We start from the raw sequence: 16,428 nt of genomic DNA, 5'->3' as shown, positions 1-16,428 counted from the left end.
GTCCACGCTAACCGCTAATTCCCAAAAAAAAAAAAAAAAAAGAAAGGAAAAAACGACCAGCACAATATTTTTGATTTTGTGGAGGTGATTTTTTCCTCATAGGAGCTTTGATGTTTATAAAAACTAAATATTGTGCCGCCCGCTTTTATATTTTCACAGTTTGAAATGGACAAGAGTAGGAATGTGCAAATGAATTTTAGTGGCAATTAATCACTTTCAGACACTTAGGTGACAAACCAAAACAAGGAACAACACGGATAACAATGGTTGCCTCCCTGTGATGATGTAGACAGCCAGAGCTGGAGAAAAACAAAAAAACATGCCCCAAAGTGGACGTGCCAATTTGTGGCTTTAGTCATCAGTCATAGTCATAATTTTTGCATACAGACCTATTACACACGTGTGGATGTTCTGCCCAATCAAGTGTCCCTTTAAAATACATAGTTGACGCAGAGGGACATCAGTCGCGTGGTGTTGAGCAATATCAATCGCTCTGGCTGGAGGCGGCCGCCACTCAATTTTGAATGCAGGAAAAACCCTGTATTTGCTCTTCTTTCAGGGCCAAGTTGGCTTCTCTGTTTGGGCTTGACGAAGAAACCAGTCAAGGGAATGAGTCCTTTCATTATACAGCACCAAAACAGCCTAGAAAAAGCTCTAATCCAGGTGAGACCATTCAACCTGAATAATAAATTCAATTTAATTTAATGTGACCGCTTAATGTTTTGCATTGTCATATTTTACAGTCTCAGTTATCCAGACAGCAGCGCTATCACCTGGTACCCTTGAAGTATTATTTGCCGCCGCAGTCCAAGCCTTTCGATAGTAAATACCCTGATATTAATGTTTAAAGAAATTAAGACCACCGTATTTTCCGGACTATAGGTCGCAGTTTGCCCGGGGGTGCGACTTATACTCCGGAGCGACTTATATGTGAAATTATTAACACATTACTGTCATGGCTTGTTCGTGCTGACTTGTGTTTAGGTGCTAAAGCGCCTGCAGAGGGAGACAAAATATCATAAATACGAGTCAGCACTAACAAGCCATGACAATTACTTCTATATCATTTCACATGTTATTGTAACCCACATAAAGAAACATAAGATACATCCTAAAAGCTATTAAAATGCATGAATAATTCAAACGGTTAAAGTCTAATGTTTTGCTAAATAAGTAATTAAAATGATCAAAAGACAATTTGACTGTTAAGGCCTTGCTAGTTGAGGAAGTCAGCTTATCCAAACAGCTAAACATTCACAAACTCCACAGACTCTAGGTGTGCAGCGAAGTTGCCTGTTTATATTGTGAAACTGCACAAGAAACAAAATACTATCAATCTATGCATTACATACACATGTATTTTCATAGACATGAACAAGATGATCCAATAATGTTCATCCTGTCTTCTTATTCGTTAAATGAGTTTCAAGTTTCTTTTATTTCGACAATGACAATGATCCTTCTATTTTTTGTGAAGAGAAACTCTCTTACCTGCTGACAGTTTTTCCTTTCACTTGCAGCCTTCCTCGGAGCCTGTCACTGCTTCCACGTGATGTGTCCAGAGCAAAATAATACAATACCATATTATTTTTATAGCGCATTTGCGGGGGGTTGGAGCGCAGACTTGATCGGGTCGGGGAGCCTTATTTTGAAGATTCCCCCGACCCGGTCAGCTGTTTTTAGACACGTCATGTGGAAGCAGAGACAGGCTCCGAGGAAGGCTGCAAGTGACAGCCGAAACTGTCAGCACGGTAAGAGAGTTTTCTCTTCACAAAAAAATAGGAAGATCATTGTCATTGTCGAAACAAAAGAAACTTGAAACTCATGAACAAGATGAGCCTATGCTAACGGTTAGCGATAGCGATTAGCATTAGCGATACTTATTAGCATGTTCAGTCAACAACCTACAATCATCCACAATTCAGTTCGTATATAAATGTCATTACACACAATTGTCTAAGTTAGTTTCGGACGACGATTGAACAAGAATGAACCACAAACAGGCAGACATGCTAACGATTAGCAACTGCGATTAGCATTAGCGATAGCGATTAGTATGTTCAGTCAACAACACAGTACAACCAGCCACAATTCAGCTTCTATATAAATGTTGCATGCTCATTACACACAATTGTCTAAGTTACTTACAGGCGATGGTTGAACAACAATAAACCACAAACAGACAGTTGCCGCGTGCGTGCGTGCATCATCATGCAGCCACACATGTAAGGAGGAGCACACTCAGCACAAAGGAGATAATTATGACCGAATACATAAATACTTTTGGAGACTTGGAAACATTCAACATGGTTGGGGATAAATAAAAGACTTATTCAATCGATCTACAACCGTTTTGGTGAGTTTAAAGTAATCTTACCGTAACTTTCTTGCATGCTACATGTAGCATCACAGCTTGGTGGAAATTATGTGTACTATGCGCACAATTTCCTCCCAAAATGCGACTTATATTCCAGTGCGACTTATATATGTTTTTTTTTCCTTCTTTATTATGCATTTTATGGCTGGTGCGAGTTGTACTCCGGAGCGACTTATAGTCCGGAAAATACGGTAGTTTGTTTTCATGTAAATGGTAATTTACACATTGTTCTTATAAGCACTTTGACAAAATGCTCAAATAGTGTCTGCCATGATTATCTTCAGTGAACAATTTAAAATAATTGCATGCCCCTTATACAGTATAAATGGACAGTATGTGAAGCAGGGAAAGCTGGGGGCAGCCATACTGGGCAACCACACAAGTAAAGAGGTAGGAACTGCACATTGGATTATTACATTACATATTATGTATAAGTACTGGATGGGCGTTGAGATTATTGCACTGATGTGATATTTTTCTCAATCATGTCTCTCTTTCTGTGTAGTACAAGCTGCTACTGTACTTGAGCCAGCAGAAACAAGTTACTTCCGCCAAGATCCACATTGACTTCATTTTCACGGTGAGATTTGGAACCTTGGTGTACAAACTTAATTCGTTCAGAGTACCTGAACCGAATCATATTTTCCCATAAATCAAGTCGCCTTTATATGCAGCACTTTTGATGGTTATGCAGGTGAATTTCAATTTCGAATGCCCGAAGACAGCTGGAATAGGCTCCAGCACGCCCGCGACCCTTGTGAGGATAAGAGTGGTATAGATAATGAATGGATGGTTGAAGATCTCTCCGTCCTTTTTAAAATTTGCACAATGAATAACCATTGGAACACAGGCAGGGTTTTTCTTGGCTGCGATTGAGGCAGAGGTGGTACCATCCTGACCATGACGTGCATGTATTCTGTAACTTAAATTTTCTCACTTTCTTTTACAGGGAAGATACTTTAAAGTAAACCCAAACATATTTTTTTTCAAGTATATGTTCTATGCAAGCCCACTAGTTGAAACAAGGCATTCTGATGAATATTGCGTTTGTAAAATAAGTGTTACTCCACTCCTTTTTGCCATCTCTGGGGGCGGCCATTTTGTCACTTCTGTCGACTGAAAATGAGGTCACAACTGCTCACAACCACCAATCACGGCTCAGATTCAGAAATAAGGTCAGCCGTGATTGGTCGTTGTGAGCAGTTGTGATGTCATTTTCAGTCAACAGAAGAAAAAATCGCTGCCCTCAGAGATGGCTAAAAACGAGTGGAGTAAGACTTATTTCGCAAATGCCTGGAATAACGATAAGATCAGAACTGCTACTAACACCTCTTTCTTGCAAGGCATTAATGTCAGACATTTACTGCAAGAGCATCACACACTTACTTCAGGCAGTTCTGTAGGTTGGGGTGGATGGGGCACCATTTGAGGTCTCACCACCGCCTTTCCCAGTTCTCAAGAAAGAGATGTGTCCTCTGGAGCTTCCACCTGCTCTAATCTGCGTTTTGTGTCATCCAGGTGGCAAAGGCATTGTGTTTTTATGTCCAAAATATCTAAGGAATTTGGGTTTTGGTCCTGGATCTGGCTGCTGATGGGCTCTTTGTCTTCATTTTGGAACTCAGCCTCATTCCGTTCTTCAAAGTCACTGTCAGACTCAGAATTTTCAGAAATGTGATGTTCACATTCTTAAACGTCGACATCATCATCAGAAGCTTCTCTCTCTTCCAATATCAAGCGCACGGCTTTCTCAGCAGATAATCTTTTGGTTCATCTTGATCATTTGTGATAAAGGAACCACACTGGCAAAGCCGCATCTATAGTGTTATGCCCCTAATTTACAGGCGGGATAGAGTAAAAGAAAATAAAGTTTGATTTACGCAAGACACAGGGTAAAATGTGCGGGAATGTAAGAAGAGACAATGTTGGTATACTTGAATTTTCAATAATGTTGCAACTTTGTGCGGGCGTAGGAGGTGCAGAAAACTCTATCAGAAGCCCCAGAAAGCAAGAACAGTGTGACATTATATAGTACCTACACTTTCCACACTTTTATAAGGCCAGGTCACCCAAACACCCCGTGTGTAATATGAATGCGCAGGGTGTGTGTCCAGTATGTGGTTATTGAAAATGTGTTTTGATTCATGTTCTTCACAGAAAGCCAAAGCCAACGAATTTCAGGTTGAAAAAAGAATTTTGTTCATTTTTCTTTTGCTGAAAACTGAAAACAGATCCCACAGACCCAAACAAGGGTTATGTATGAACAAAATCTGTGCACACGTGCAAATGGTGCTCTTTATATATTTCATTTTTCATAATGTATTTCGCATTGCTTGTATAAAAGATCCATCCTTCAACAACAAAGGGTTTGAAGAATCAAAAAATAACCACATACTGCAAAATTGGGCAAGGAAATCAACTTTGACCCAAATGATTTTAAAATTGAACATACAGTAGTGCAGTGACTACTAGTCAAGTTATAATGTCTGTCTAACCTTGAGAATACCTTCAGAATAGGTAACATGAATGAATGAATGAATATTTTTTCCCTCAAAAACGGCATTGAATTCAAAAGCTTACGAAAAAAGTAGGTAACTCACCACATAATGTGTAAAACAGCCTCTGGACTTCAGATGTTTGCACCACAATTGACAACAACAACAACAACAGTGGTGGCAAAACGTCTCTCAAATCGTGTCGTTCGTTGTTATTTCTGGATTTACGTATCAATGCTTGAATGTCTTTGCTTTCATACTGAAATAAAACACATCACACCATAAAACATGATCAGCATCTTATGTACACTTAACCTCATTATTTCATGTGTTTTTTGTTTTTCTGCAGGTACAGTCTAACAATTACTGCACATTTTATGATGACCAAAGGCAGAATTGGTCCCTCATGTTTGAATCAGAGAAATCATCATCTGACTTCTGTAAAGAGGCAAGTAACAAAAAGTCACACGCTAAAGGATATATCAAGGATTATTTTAAAAATGTTTAATCAGAATTTCCATGTATTTCTGATGCATATTATTTATTGCAGGGTCACAGTAGGTGGGGCCTGATAACGTTTTTCCCATTCTGCTATACCCATTCTAGAATGATAGATTTTTTTAGTTACTTCTTTGACCTGGCCTATTATCATTTACAAATTGATGATCTGCTGCATGTGTATTTTTATTTTTATTTCTCCTTGATATTCAAGTATTCCTAACTTTCAAATCTGAGGTGTCTCTCTCTTCTCTTATTGGTCGCAAAGGTTTGCCCTTTGAACCATGAGTACAATAGCACACAATCAATGTAGCAAAACAAATTAACTCAAGCAAGTTTGGGTCATTCGTGCAGAGAAAAGATGGGAAATTACTAAATTAGGGTGATTGATCCATCCATGGGCCGCACGGTGGTCGACTGGTTAGCATGTCCGCTTCACAGTTCAGAGATTGTGGGTTCGATCCCGGCCCCGGTCTCCCTGTGTGGAGTTTGCATGTTCTCCCCGTGGCAGCGTGGGTTTTCTCCGGGTACTCCGGTTTCCTCCCGCATTCCAAAAACATGCATGGTAAGTTGATTGGACTCTCTAAATTGCCCCTTGGTGTGATTGTGAGTGTGGTTGTTTGTCTGTGTGCCCTGCGATTGGCTGGCAACCAATTCAGGGTGTCCCCCGCCTACTGCCCGAAGACAGCTGGGATAGGCTCCAGCACGCCCCGTGACCCTTGTGAGGAGAACCGGCATAGATAATGGATGGATGGATGATTCATCCATCTATCCATCCATCCATCTTTCTCAGAGGTGGGAAAAAGTTTGGACTTGCGGGCCATATTGGAATGTAAAATTTGACAGAGGGGCCGGGTCAGGAACATTTGTATCGAGTCTTTGGGCTAGATAACCCATGCAAATAAACGAACAAGCCTATTGGCTACCAGTTTGCAAGTCCTCTCCTCTCCTTCAGCAACTCTATGCTCAAAAGGTCCTCAATTATCTCCAAACATTCCATACTTTTTTCTGTTATTTATGGTAATAAATGTTCATTGATTGAACAATAACATCCACAAAAACAATCAATTCAACTATTATTTTTCACTAAACAAAATGACTAATAACATCCATCCATCCATTATCAATACCGCTTATCCTCACAAGGGTTGCGGGGCGTGCTGGAGCCTATCCCAGCTGTCTTCGGGCAGTAGGCGGGGGACACCCTTAATTGGTTGCCAGACAATCGCAGGGCACACAGAGACAAACATCCGCACACAGAGACAAACATCCACACAGGTAGGCCGGAGCCGGGATCGAACCCACGACCTCTGAACTGTGAGGCGGATGTGCTAACCAGTCGACCGCCCGTGACTAATAACAAAACATTGATAATTTAAAACAGGGGTCAACAATCTTAAAATATGTAGGGGCCACTGGAGATAGAGTGTGGGTGTGTTTGGGCCGCATCAAGTGTTCCACAAAAAAGGGGTTCAATAACAGCAGTAAACCCTCGATATTTCTTGCAAACGCAAAAAAAACAACCACTGACCAACATTCAATATACGTTTGCCAAGAAAAAATGGTTGAAAATTTGCGGGGATTGGGGGTATACAGTGATCCCTCGCTACTTCGCGCTTCAACTTTCGCGCCCTCAGTGCATTGCGGATTTTTCAGAAGCATTCATAAATTAGAAATGAAACAACACAGCCATATCGGGAGCTTTATTGCAGAAAGACACATTGTTTCTAAGATATGAGTTGACTCTGAGGCTTTGTACATACCCGCAAAGGCGGTGACTGGTTCCCAGCGCAAGACCGACCAACGAGAGCACAAGTGGATTTATTTTGTCCACACACTGTACTGTATGTGAGCTGACTCGCGCGTCATCGCAGCTTCTCACTTAGTCTCGTCCACTATTCAAATGTGCCGTTGATTTAGTCAGTCAAGCCGGATACTTTCTCCTCCATATTTGTTGATGATATGTTTGCTCTAGTAAAGTTTTGTAAAAATCGGATAGTACAGTACAACAGCTGTGTTTATAACTCTTGAGCGCAGCGCAGAGCGCTCCCGGACGGCCAGTGGCACAGACGACTTAAGACATCGCCAAATAAAGTGTGAAAGTGTTTGTTAGTTTGTCTTAAAACAGCTGACCTTAACTACAATCCCGCGTTGCATTTTATCCAAAGGACTTTATTGATGTTATTGTGCAAAGATTAAGTTAATGCATGATCCCCCTCCGGCGGCCATGCTTCTTCGTTTTTGAAATGAAGTAGGAGGAGAAGAAGTAGAAAAAGCAGGTGAAGAAGAAGGAGGAGAAGAAGAAGCGGCCACTTTTACTTTCACTTTTCACGACGACAAGCGTTTTAAAGTGCATGATTGGATAAATTACACTATGGCATTCTAGTTAAGGCAAGTCAATTTTATGATAAAAATTAAAACTTTAACATAGTTTTCTAGCAAACGTTCCGTCGTGATCGTCAGCTGCCGTGGTTGAAGCTCATGTTCCTCTGACGGCCTATAGCTTGGTATATATATTCTTCATTTTGCATTTTTATAGTTAAATTGATTGTTTAACAAGTATTTAGAAGTGTGGGAACCATGTCGGGGTTTGCAACAGCATAACAGAGGCGCAAATCCCCCAAAATAAAACTGTACAACAAACAAGAGCCTGGCACTTGACCATCTTTTGCCGGTCCGGTTGCGACCCTCCACCCTTGACTTGGGTACCCTTCCGGCCGCGACCCCCCCGGCCATATTCATAAATATTGTCGACCTCCACATTGTTCTGCCCCACAAAAAAAAAAAAGCGGATCCCTATAACAGCAGTTGTAGCTCGCGCCGACGCGGGAGTAGAAAGAAGCCTAATAATAAGCCTTTCACCGAGTAGGCCTAGATGAATTTTGGCCACCTCACGAGCACTTCACACGCACGAGGGCCGATAGTGGGCCGGACTAAAATACACGCCCGGCCATGCTTAGTTAATCCGTTTTTAAAAATTTGTCACTCCTAACTTATTAACTTAACTTAACTTATAACTTACTCCTAACTCTTATGTCCTTCAAATCTCCTGCACAGTGGGATAGCTAGTGGTACGTTTGAAGTGTTCGGATGCAATTTTTGTCCTTTGCCCATATCACCTAGTATATTCATATGAACTTTGGGCCCCTCGCGACCACGTCACACGCATGCGGGACAATTAGTGGGCCGGACTAAAATCCACCTCCGCCCTTGCTTAGTCCGCCCCTTTTTTAAAAATGTCTCACCCCAAAAATGGGCGTCCGTCCGTGCCGGGTGGCGGCACCATTCCAACCCCGGGACGGACTGCCCAGCTCTGTATGGAGTAAGATCACCGTCAAAAAGGCATATCTATGATTTAAAGATTCGTATCCGTAATAGTAAAAGGCATATCCGTGATTAAAGATTTGTATCCGTAGTAGTAATGATTTGTGAGTACAAATCAAAATTGTGAGGGTTTGACTTCTCTTCTTGTGAGTACGAATAAAAACCATTGTTTTGTGAATACAACTCTCGCTTATATGACTACAAATCTTCACTACGCACAAATTGCCAATTTACGACGAATCACTTTTTTGAAGACGAATCTACACAACATGCAATTTAGGATGACGTCATGCAGAACACAGGCAGGTCCGAAGGGGAGCTAATCGATCCGCGATTCCTCTCCCCGTGCTAGACAAGACCCACTTTCTTTTTTGCAGAAAGACATCGGGTGTGGCTTGCCATACTCACTGCACTCCCACAAAGGTCCACCAATAGTCATCTACTGGAGAAACGCGGGCAATGCAGGGAAAGATAAAATCATTTAATGATTCTGATTTATTTGTATTTATTTTTTTGTTGGACAAGTTCGGCGGCGTCGGCTAGTCGGGACAGCCCTTTATCGATCCATCTATCCAATCTATCTATCTATCTTATTTATTTTATCTATATATCTAATCTATTTCATCTATTTTATCTATATCTTATCTATCTTACCTATCTATCTTATCTAATCTATCTATTTTATGTAATCTATCTCAAATGCACTTTGTTCTGTGGATCTTATGTTGGCGCATTTCAGGAGGTCGCTGCTCATATTTTTGTATAAAAATGTGGCTTCACGTTTGTTATAGCTAAAAAAAAAATACCCCATTTTTTGTTGCTTGTATCATTCAGGAAACTGAGTAGAGAATGTTGAAGATCAATCAGTTAAAATCCATTTTAGGATTAAAGTTGAACATTAGAAATGTAAAAAAAAGTCATGCTTACTGTGGTGGAAGTGTCTTAAGTATTTTGTAAATTATGTAATTTTTTTCCATTAGGTGTGTTTGGCAAAGGCAAACAGCTGCAACGTTTTAGAAGCAGTGCTGACTCAGGATCTAAGTCCCGGGGAAGGCCAGGCAGTCCAATATGGGGACTCTTTGGAGGTGGCATACAGAGGCTGGCTCTTGCAAAACCACATTATTGGACAGGTTATGTATAAAAGCCAAACAATTTCTGTTCAGTACTGGTGGGCTTTCAAGAATAAATATGAGAAATTAATGAGGTTCTATTTCATTTCAGATGTTTGACTCCAACCAAAATAAAGACAAGTTGTTACGGCTGAAAATTGGAGCTGGAAAAGTAATCCAAGTAAGATGAAAACATGTTTTCTTTAGGTTTTGCAGCTATAATTGAATGAGCACAAAGTGAATTTTAAAGGTGCTAGATTTTTTTGTTTTGTTTTAGCAATGCGGCCAGGGCCATCACGTGACTGTATTGAGCCACCCAAAGTTCACTAATTCTGGCCCGACTGGGGCACCAGTACAAATGTTATAAATGAATGTGATGAAATCACAACACTCTTGCTTTTTTAATATCCAATATTCAATCATCTTTGCTCTTTTCACCCCATCTTTCACATTCCATCACCCCCATTCACTGACAAAGTTTACCCTGCATACTCGTGGACAATTTGGCCTCTGAGTCTAAACAATACACTATTTCATCCATTGGTAGCCCTGCATATGTAATAATACATTTCATTCAGTGTTGTTTTAAATCACAATATCTATAAAATACAATACAATACAATTTTATTTATAAAGCGCATTTCACAACAGCTACAGCTGTAACAAAGCACTTTACCTACAAACAAGATCGCCATAATACAACGTGAAATGAATAAATTAACACAAAACACTATGTACAATAGACACGCAGCGTGGGTACCCTTCAGTCGTCCGTCATTTGCCTTTTTTTCCGAGGGGAAAAAAAAAAGTAGCCGCCTATAGGCCAACCCTCCTCTGATTTTAAACGGGCATCCGTCAGCGTTTCTAAATTATATATTAAAAAAATAAAAAAATAACTGTGCACTGTGTACCACAACCTTGAAATGTAATCTTCAACAAGCACGCTTGTCTGACTGGAATCTGGAAATGTTGTTGTGTGCCGAGGGCCACCAATCACGACCAAGCAGTGCAGGTGAGAGCTCTATATAAGCACCGTGTCGTGATGAAGTGCTCCCAGTCAGACAAGCGGCTCATTGAAGGCCCACAACAACATTTCCAGATTCCAATCAGACAAGCGGATCGCTCATTGAATTTGAACAGAAAGAGTGACTCACTGCCGATATTTGAATCGAAGCCTCGCTGTGAAAAATACACTAAAGACGGAGTACAGATGAAAGATGGATTAAATACATGGGCTTCTGACTATGTTTATAGTCAGTCTATTTTTACATTTTTCCCGTCCGATAAACTGAGCGGTCCGTCACATACACTAAAGACGGAGTACAGATGAAAGATGGATTAAATACATGGGCTTCTGACTATGTTTATAGTCAGTCTATTTTTACATTTTTCCCGTCCGATAAACTGAGCGGTCCGTCACATAGTCGGAATGCCCTACTCTAAATAGAAGGCCACTATGTCAGCCACAAACCTACACCATGGCTGAACTATAACTAAACAAGAAAACAATTCATAGAGCTTTGTAGTTATACAGTATTTAGGTTTGTTAGTACATTAGTTATCAGGCTTGTTCCCGGTTAATGGAAGAAGAACAGACAGTGGCGACTCTTGTCTTACATCCCTCACAGATAACTCTCTCAACCTAAGCTAGCTAGCTAACAAATGTACAGCCATTCCAATTTACTAAGAGATTTAGGAAGAAAGTTCTCCCGTCTGTTCTGAAAAAAGACCGAACTTGGCAAGTTCACGAGTTCATGTTCTTCATACTGAGAAACCACCAATGAGTGAAGCCTGTGCATCGAATCATAGTTTTTACCGTTGTCTTGTTTGAAACACTTCATGTGTTTTTGCTCTTGTTGTGTGAGTAGGGATGGGAGAAGGGGGTGCTCGGGATGAAGAAGGCTGGCTGTCGTCTCATTGTTGTCCCACCAAGCCTTGCTTATGGATCACAAGGTGTTCCTGACAGTGTGCCAGCAAACAGCACTCTAATTTTTGAAGCAGCACTAAAACGGGTGAGCGCCTGTGTAATTTGCTGCTAATCCACCTAAATTTCCCCATACAGTATTCTACCACATAATAAATTTGACCGATCTTTTTTTTTTTTAAGAAGCACAAATTTTGGTTACAGATATGGGTATTACATTTATTACCGTGATGTTTTTAAACACAGCAATATCACTGATCTGTAGATAGTTTTTCTTGCAAACAGGACATTTTATTCAGTTATATTTATGTGCTATAGGTGAAAATTTCCAAGGACTGTGGCTCAGATCAGGCCAGTGCCAGTTCAAAAGATTCTGGTACTCTTTCCCCTGCCCCTAGTGTTGAGAATTTAACATCAGAGTCAGCAGTACAAACAGCTGCTTTGGACTCAGGCAGACCAGGGTGAGGCTTATACAAAAAAAATATGTAATCCGATTTTCTGTCAGGCTTATTTATATTAGGCTTTTTTTTCCCCTAGGGAGACACCTCTGCGTGCAAAGTCAAATTCCCTTAGTGAACAGCTCACAGTAAGTAACGCCTGATGACTTTTTTCTGAAGTAATGCGACACTACACGTGTCAACACATTAGGTTAGTTTCTGTAGCTATTTGAATAAACTGTGAATTCTTTGTCCAAAATCAGACTACAGATGCCACTAAGGCCAAGCTGATCTCTCGTATGGCAAAGATGGGCCAGCCCATGTTACCCTTTCTAACTTGCCAGCCTGAATCGAGTGACTCTGAATTGGAGGTGAGTGTCAAGTGTTACCACTGGCGGTTCTAGACAGTTCTACCTGGGGCGACAAGAGGGTGGGTGGCAGATGGACCAGTATGCACACAAATGCACATGCATGCACACAGACACATTTCTAATTCAGATTTCATTTTCTGCATCCCCTGGCAAGTTTTAAGCATGACACATGAATAACATAGCTTAATGTAGAGCACCAACCCAGCCAATCGAGGCTATGCAATAACAATTCTCAACTAGGGCTGCCACAAACGATTATTTTTCTAATAGACAAGTCACCGATTGCAGATGCAATTAGTTTGCTAATCGGATCAGATGTATTAGCAGCGTATCGCATCAACACGCAACTGCGCTTGCATAACCATGATTATCTTACAGCCTGAATTCTTTAAGGTATGTACAAACTAAAAATAAAGACCATTGTACTGGCGCAGACTGACAATTTGTACTCGTACACTGAGCAGCGGGCGCTGGCGGGTGGGGCTATCGACCAATCAAGTGCGACAGATTTGGGGGGCTGAAGCTCAACCTCATTGGTGAAACCATGTCATTTGTCAGTTTTTGTTGATTATGGTGGCGCCATGCGGACAAAAGCGGTAGTGTTTTGACAAAAGTCAACCGCATTTACCATGAGCGCCAGCGCGTAGTGTCGTGAAATCCTGAGCTCTCACTGGCCTGCAAGTTGGACTGAATTACAGTTCTATTTCCAGTGGCTCTGTGGAAGATTAATAGCGATGAGGTAAAGAATCTAATTTTGATTCAACAATATTTTTGTTTTTTTGTTCATTTTGGGGCTTCTGCCATGACACCAATAATAGTTCGAATCGACTTACATTCTTATAGCGAAAGGAGGAAGTGATGTATGCCGTAAAGGAATTCAATGACATTTGCATTTTTTTTTGTGTGCCAGGGTTACTTCCTCTCTCCTTAAAGTTGCTTAGTGCCAGTAAAAACGATACAGACCCCCTCAGGGCATGACAAAAGTCACGTTCAACTAGTTGTAAGTCAATGTTTCATCAAAAGAGAATTTTTTATTAAAGTCGAATACTTGCCCAGTATTGCTTTAACTAACCACCACTTGGCGATACCTTCATTTTGGTGTTTGGTGCTTCAGGGTACGTATTGTGCTGCCATTTTTCATTCAAAAATACTATAGTAAGCTCTTTTCATAATCAGCATCTCATAGTTTACCTTAGTAATACCTAAGTATTTGCCGTCATTTTTGGTGTCATTGAGGGATATAATTGTATCTACCGCTGTGGAATACTGTGGTTATAGTACAACAATAATCAATACGTGTAATCTGGTCCCGTCCGTGTTGGTTAAAATCATTTCTTAGATGAATTAGCTGACCAACAAACGGCTAACATACCTCTGACGTTCGTGCCGTTCACAGGCACACGAAGGATGATGCACTTGTAATTATGGTGTGTGCGCATTGACTTCATATTCTCTATTCTGTTTTGCCTTCTAGAAAAATGACAGATCAGAGCAGCTCTTCGCAGAATGTCGCCACTGTCGTGACACTAATGTTGTTGTTTTTTTAAGTGGGTGGGCGACGTGTCGTTGATCAAAGCTTCCTGTAGCTCTTTGTTGCTTATTTATAGCATCTTATTTTCTTCTCAGGTTTGTTTTACATGTACAGTTATTATTCAAAACGTCCACCGTGGGATTCATGGGCTTTGTTTCAAATCAAGTTAAGCAGAAGGCTTAGCGTACACAAAGTTGCAAACCCAATGTAATCACAGCACTGCAAAATACCTGACTGTAAATTGTCACATAGCGCAGGTGACTGCCATGAGTAAGCACTTGACATGAAATTAACATTAGAATTTAGCATGGTAAGAAGAATACCAAAGGGGACAACACCATTCTGCCTTTTTTTTTTTTTTTAACTCTGAGCACAGTGGCCCCTCATCTGGAGTTTCAGGAGAGTAAGTTGAAATTTCTAGGGCCCACGCTGCAAACAGACTTCTCAAGTACATACTCACATTTCCCCACATTTCCCACATTTCCTCATTTTGAGTGAATTATGGGTAACTGGGTTTTAGTGTGGAACACAAGTTTGTCAGCAAGATATAATATCCATCCATTGATTATCCAAACCACTTATCCTAGAATTTAAAAATAAAAAAAACGTTATAAAATTTAGGGGAAGAATGGCAACATGGGTGGGGGCATCTGTATTCCTGCATTATTGGAAGACATTATTTCTACAAGAATTACATAAGTAAAGGGGCATTTGCTCTTATTAGTATTAATGATTTGCATAGTGGAAAATTTGCAGTTTAACTACTACACTGAAAAAATGGTCTTGAATTTAATCATCTTAATTTTCTCAAGACAAACAGTTCAGCGTGCATAGTATAAATAAATATGTATTGTATTATAGGAAATATGAGTAGTGTAGACTATAATGTGTTTTATGACAGCTACTTTTTACTGTAGCATGCTCTTATAAATTTCATCAATGTTTTTTACTTTCAATGTCCCAAACAGCTCCTTAAGTTTTGGGTGGGATGGGAGATAACCCATGCCCGACATAAGAGTTGACAGTGGTAAGAGCGGAACATCCCACTTCATCAACGTGCTTCCGCAACTTTAGATTGCCTGGCCACTACAGAAATTAAACATAATTTTGTGGTCCCTTAAAGCGGAGGTCAACCCCAAATTTTTTTTCCAGGAATATGTTCTGTGCAGTCCCACTACTTTAAACAAGGCATATTGCCTTTGTGGAATACGAGGTAATCCCCCCCGTTTTTAGCCATCTCAGCTGGCGGCCGTTTTTAAACAAACAGCTCCCTTGTGTGCACACAGCAGTGATAGCTCGATGTACTGTCCTTAGCCAAACTCACCAGATGTGGTCACAGGGAGTATGCTTGTGGGGGACAATGTGGCGAGCTGATGCTCGCGACAGACACCAAAAATGCATATGGCACAGCTTGCCAACTGTTCAGTAACATATAATATAATAAACTGTAACAAAATAACAATTGTAGATCTACAAATAAAAACACAGAACACAGAATTGCAGTTGAAATTATCTGCAGTTACAAAAATACAACACAAACTGCTAGTAAAAAGGTAAATCTCTGAGACATTAATATCAATAGGACAGAGGCAGATGGGCGGGCCTGGAAAAATCAGGGTGGGCCTGAATATTTCTCTCACTGAGCACAATTCTCCTGTCCCGACACATCGTATATTCAAATAAAATGACAAACTGAATAATATGAAGTTCAGATCCTCCTCAGTCAACCACAATTATGCCATTCTTAATGTCAATATAATAAAAAACACAACGAAACACAAATTCAAAAATAATTTCATAATTACACAAACTTATTAGAATAAGTTTTTTTGTTTTTTTTCATGAATCTCACTGGGTGGGCAGTCTGGCAATCTGGGTGGGCCTGTGCACACCCAGGCCCATAGCTCCGCCCTTGCAATAGGTGCTTACAATAAAGGCAGAAATAAGTCTCATCATATCTTGAGGTAGATGCACTTTAACAATAGTCACACTCACACAAAGGGATGGGAATTTCGACTAATTTGCCCGCCGACTAGTCGACTAGTCTATACGGAAGAAAACTTGAATTTTAATACATATTGAATTCAAAGTTTAAAATGCAAATGTTGTGTGTAATTATGGGCTATTTTAGCCCATACATTCAGGACAGTTTGTTCATTTAAATTCTGTTGATGTAACAACAACTGACTGAATAAAGGTGAACAATTGAAAGAGAAATACATTTCTGATACATTTTCCAACGCAATGCATGGCATTTATTATGAATAATTTAATGACTAATGGTACCGACTCCCAGTCCAGCAGGGTCTCATTCGCTAGCATGTTAGGCTAGGTTCACACCGCAGGCAAATGCGACCCAGATCAG

At 40.4% G+C, this 16,428-nt stretch overlaps 1 protein-coding gene across 3 annotated transcripts in view; it reads left to right on the top strand.

The window, feature by feature from the left end:
• fkbp15b (FKBP prolyl isomerase family member 15b) overlaps window positions 1–16,428 on the top strand; it is a 60,077-nt gene that overhangs the window by 8,310 nt on the left and 35,339 nt on the right. For 2 of the 3 annotated variants that reach the window (XM_086030073.1, XM_086030075.1), the window contains exons 2-12: window positions 560–663; window positions 744–822; window positions 2,698–2,767; window positions 2,883–2,957; window positions 5,219–5,317; window positions 9,672–9,821; window positions 9,913–9,981; window positions 11,669–11,812; window positions 12,043–12,185; window positions 12,262–12,310; window positions 12,425–12,532. In XM_086030073.1, coding sequence (XP_085886199.1) covers window positions 560–663; window positions 744–822; window positions 2,698–2,767; window positions 2,883–2,957; window positions 5,219–5,317; window positions 9,672–9,821; window positions 9,913–9,981; window positions 11,669–11,812; window positions 12,043–12,185; window positions 12,262–12,310; window positions 12,425–12,532 — 1,090 coding nt within the window. Of the gene's footprint in view, window positions 1–559; window positions 664–743; window positions 823–1,699; window positions 1,752–2,697; window positions 2,768–2,882; window positions 2,958–5,218; window positions 5,318–9,671; window positions 9,822–9,912; window positions 9,982–11,668; window positions 11,813–12,042; window positions 12,186–12,261; window positions 12,311–12,424; window positions 12,533–16,428 lie in introns of those variants that run through there. The other variant, XM_086030076.1, reaches the window with a different exon arrangement.

The sequence above is a fragment of the Filicampus tigris genome, chromosome 5, assembly GCF_054856515.1.
Source record: "Filicampus tigris isolate MCC_2025a chromosome 5, RoL_Ftig_1.0, whole genome shotgun sequence".
NCBI lineage: Eukaryota > Metazoa > Chordata > Actinopteri > Syngnathiformes > Syngnathidae > Filicampus > Filicampus tigris.
The sequence above is the reverse complement of the archived record's forward strand: the minus strand, read 5'-3'. Positions and strand labels throughout refer to the sequence as shown.